This window comes from Myotis myotis, unplaced genomic scaffold (assembly GCF_014108235.1).
Source record: "Myotis myotis isolate mMyoMyo1 unplaced genomic scaffold, mMyoMyo1.p scaffold_m19_p_1, whole genome shotgun sequence".
Taxonomy (NCBI): domain Eukaryota; kingdom Metazoa; phylum Chordata; class Mammalia; order Chiroptera; family Vespertilionidae; genus Myotis; species Myotis myotis.
The window spans coordinates 84,980,905-84,985,150 of record NW_023416313.1 but is presented as its reverse complement, the minus strand read 5'-3'; the positions used below and the strand labels follow the sequence as shown (position 1 = coordinate 84,985,150).

At 50.9% G+C, this 4,246-nt stretch overlaps 1 protein-coding gene across 1 annotated transcript; it reads left to right on the top strand.

The window, feature by feature from the left end:
- The first annotated feature begins 959 nt into the window (after nucleotides 1-959).
- LOC118657070 (sodium-dependent phosphate transport protein 2B-like) lies at nucleotides 960-3,026 on the top strand. Its single transcript, XM_036311063.1, has one exon. The coding sequence runs from the start codon at nucleotides 960-962 to the stop codon at nucleotides 3,024-3,026; it is 2,067 nt and encodes a 688-aa protein (XP_036166956.1).
- Nucleotides 3,027-4,246: the final 1,220 nt, after the last annotated feature.

The window sequence follows — 4,246 nt, the reverse complement described above, 5'->3', positions numbered from 1 at the left end:
ATCCATATCAACCGACCCAGAGGGCACAGCTGACTCCTCCTCGGACACCGACACCACCATCAAACACGGCCCTGATGGATCCTTTGATCCAGCCCTTCAACGCGCTGATACTTCGGGGAGCCCGTAGCCCGCGACACCACCCACTAGACAGATCAACGAGGACAATCAAACCACCGACTTGGGGACAGCTGAAATCCTTTGACTGAAAAGGCCAGCAACCTCTACAAGGCTCTGTGTGCACTCCATCCACTATGTTTATTGCTATGCTCGCTATCATTGCTTGTCAGTCTTCTTCCGAGTCTTCAACAACCCAGTCCGAGAGGTGGCCGCTGATTTACACGCGCTGCCATTTAAAAAATAAAAATGGGGGAATTTGCCAGAAGCCGATCCACCCTTGCTGCTTGACACAGTCGCTGCAGGGAAGAAACATCTGCACAGCTTATGTTTCAAGGGACCTGGCGTATATGCCATATGTTTGCTCCCCCTCTTAATGCTATGGGTTTTAAACAGGACCACCTCCCCGAGAAAGGTTGTTGCCCCAGGTGAGGATTTTTCCCTGGAGTTAGGGAGGGAATAAAACCCCTTAACTAAGTGCCAGGCGGGTAATTAATCACTTTAACTACCAACAATCAGGCTTAAGCTACATAATCTTTACTTAGGATAATCTCCTTCAGTTACTTCCTTGTAGCTTAATAGAACAATAGAGTAACCTTGGAATGGAGATAAGAAACGCCCTAACCTTTGGAACAGAATTGATAGGATTAAAATCCACCGGTATAAATACAGGTGTAACAAGACAATGAAAACAGAACTTGGTTTCAACTGAAGAAAGCTATCTCCTGGCTCACTCTGTCATCTCCTTCCTCAGAGAGCAGCTCTTCCAGATTGCACCTTCCCAAGGACTGCTGGACCCAGACTACACAGAGAACAGAAGGGAGAGGACTTCAGCCTCTTGGAAGATGTTCAGAGCTACCATGACTCTTTGGCCTGAGGTGGAAAATGCCCAGCCCAACCCAGGTAAATACATTGGAGGCATCACGAGCCAACAGCCCCCCACGGATGGGAAAGGAAAGGAGACCAACAAAAATGTCACCGGGACCTCTGAAACCAAGATTGAACTTCTGCCATCCCACTCCACCGCCACCCCGGTAGAGGAGCCCACTGACATAGAAGACCCCTGGGACCTGCCCGAGCTTCAGCACAAGGGGATCAAGTGGACAGAGAGAGACACCAAAGGGAAGAGTCTGTGTATCTTGCAAGGGATCGGGAAGTTCCTATTGCTCCTGGGATTCCTCTACCTGTTCGTGTGCTCCTTGGATGTCCTCAGCAGTGCCTTCCAGCTGGTTGGAGGGAAAATGGCCGGGAAGTTCTTCAGCAGCAACTCTATCATGTCCAACCCCCTGGCGGGATTGATGATCGGGGTGCTGGTGACAGCCATGGTGCAAAGCTCGAGCACCTCCACATCCATCATTGTCAGCATGGTGTCCTCCTCACTGCTGACGGTGCGGACTGCCGTCCCCTTTGTCATGGGAGCCAACATTGGGACCTCAATCACCAACACCCTCATGGCGCTCATGCAGGCAGGAGACCGGAATGTGTTCAGAAGGGCTTTTGCCGGGGCCACCGTCCATGACTTTTTCAACTGGCTCTCCGTGCTGGTGCTCCTGCCTGTGGAGGTCTCCACCCACTACCTGGAGGTCCTGACCAACCTGATAGTGGAGTCCTTCCATTTCAAAAGCGGAGAAAATGCCCCGGAACTTCTGAAAGTTATCACGAATCCTCTTACAAAGCAAATTATCCAGCTGGATAAAAAGGTTATCAACCAGATTGCAATGAATGACCCAGCAGCTCAGAACAAGAGTCTGATCAAGATTTGGTGCAAAACTGTGACCAATGTGACTCAGATGAATGTCACCGTCCCCTCGATTCAGAACTGCACCTCCCCCAACCTCTGTTGGGCAAATGGTTTCCACACCTGGACCATCAAGAACGTGACCCGCCGGGAGAATATTGCCAAGTGCCAGCACCTCTTTGTGAATGCCAACCTCCTGGATCTTATTGTTGGCATCATCCTGCTGGTCACCTCCCTGCTGGTGCTCTGTGGCTGTCTGATCATGATTGTAAAGGTCCTGGGCTCTGTGCTCGAGGGGCGAGTAGCTGTTGTCATCAAGAAGACCATCAACACCGATTTCCCTTCCCCCTTTTCCTGGCTGACTGGCTACCTGGCTGTCTTAGTGGGGGCAGGCATGACCTTCATCGTGCAGAGCAGCTCAGTGTTCACGTCTACTTTGACCCCACTGATCGGTGTCGGTGTGATAAGCATTGAGAGGGCGTATCCACTCACGCTGGGGGCCAACATCGGCACCACCACCACCGCCATCATGGCCGCCTTGGCCAGTCCAGGCAAAACCTTGAGGAGCTCACTCCAGATCGCCCTGTGCCACTTTTTCTTCAACATCACGGGTATCCTTCTATGGTACCCAATCCCGTTCACCCGCCTGCCAATCCGCCTGGCTAAGGGGCTAGGCAACATCTCAGCTAAGTACCGCTGGTTTGCCGTCTTCTACCTGGTCATCTTATTCTTCCTGGTCCCACTGTCCGTGTTTGGCCTCTCGCTGGCTGGGTGGCCAGTGCTGGTGGGCGTGGGGGTGCCCATCGTCCTCGTGATCCTTCTGGTGGTGGTGCTCAAGCTCCTGCAGGCCCGCTGCCCCCGCATCCTGCCCAAGGTGTTCCAGACCTGGAACTTCTTGCCCCTGTGCATGCGCTCGCTGAAGCCCTGGGACATCGCGGTCTCCCTGGCCACCGGCTGCTGCATGAGGAACTGCTTCTGCTGCCGCATCTGCTGCCCCACGTGCTGCCGCTGCAGCAAGTGCTACCAGGACCCCGTGGAGGAGGAGGCCATCCACATCAAGGTCCCCGAGTTCTTTCGTAGCCTCTCCATGGTTGTGGAGGCCCCAGAAGGGGTCCCCAAGTCCAAAGCGGACGCCCTGAACACAAACACCACCTCCAGCCTCACAGCCTTGTAGGGGCTGCCCCCGAGGTGGGAGGAGGTGCCCCAAGTCTCCCTGGGTCCCTCCTGTTTCTGCAACGCCGTTCTCCACTTTGCTGAGAAATGGCATCAACATCAGCTCTGACTCTCATTCCCCTTTGCGCATCTGTCAGCCTGCGTGGTCGCTCGCTCTGTCTCCGCCCCTGCTCCCTGGTCTCTCACTCCCAGGAAGGCGCAGAAAGAGAATTAGACAATGAAGCCTGGCTCGATAATGGATCCCCTCCACCCACCCGCTCCTGCACCCAGATGGGGTGGCCAATGGGACTTATTTTCAGACGTAACCATCTTCTGAAGTCCCAAGGGAGGAATTTACGGAAGGTTTCAAAGATGCACACACACATATATGCTTTTCTTATTGCAATAAAATTCTCCTTTACCAAAATCAACTGGTATAAATACAGATGTAATACGTCAATAAAAACAGAACTTGGCTGGAGATCCTGGCTAGAGAACCTAGCTAGGCTGCTGATCAACTGAAAAAAAAAAAAAAAAAAAAAAGTAAGACAATATATGTCAAGTGCTGAGGATAGTGCCTAGTATACAGCAGCTACTCACTAATTGCTTTTGTTACTGATTCACTTTACATTGGATCCATGAATCAGTAAGTATTTTACTTTGGGTTTTTGTTAGTCTTAATTCTACCTCGGTAGTGATGAGAGACTGGGAATTAAATGAATAGATAAAAGCTGGTGTACTTGATACATCATGTTTTACATGTAGAAGCCAGAGCATAGTTGGAAAATGGGGAAATTTACAAGCACAGGGTATGACTCTATGAGTAACTGATTTATAAATAAAATGGCAAGCCATGTTGTTTTGTTCTCTCGCCTTCTATATAAAGCGTACAGAGCTGCCAAGGCCTCACTCCTGGGTAAGAGAACTTGAAACCCAGGCAGGGTTTGGCAGGCCACTCCAAGCTATTGTGTGAGACACCGCTCAGACCTCAAGAGTTATGCTTTCTGAACTCTGGCATTCCAGCCTGCCACTGCCTCTGGTCTTACTCACTGGAAACCCACATTTGTGTCTATTCTTACTCAAGCCTGGGTCTCCTCAGATCTTGAATTGTTAATGGTTAGTCTATATTATTATCATGACCTAAGGTTTTTACCCAAATTCTAATTCTATGCCCCTCAGTGATTACAGACTGATGCATTGACCATACCACCCTCCCAACTTCTCTTCCTGTCTGCAGCTCTA

Coding starts and splice junctions, on each gene's coding strand:
- LOC118657070 (XM_036311063.1), top strand. CDS start 960: ATGTTCAGAGCTACCATGACTCTTTGGCCTGAGGTGGAAAATGCCCAG.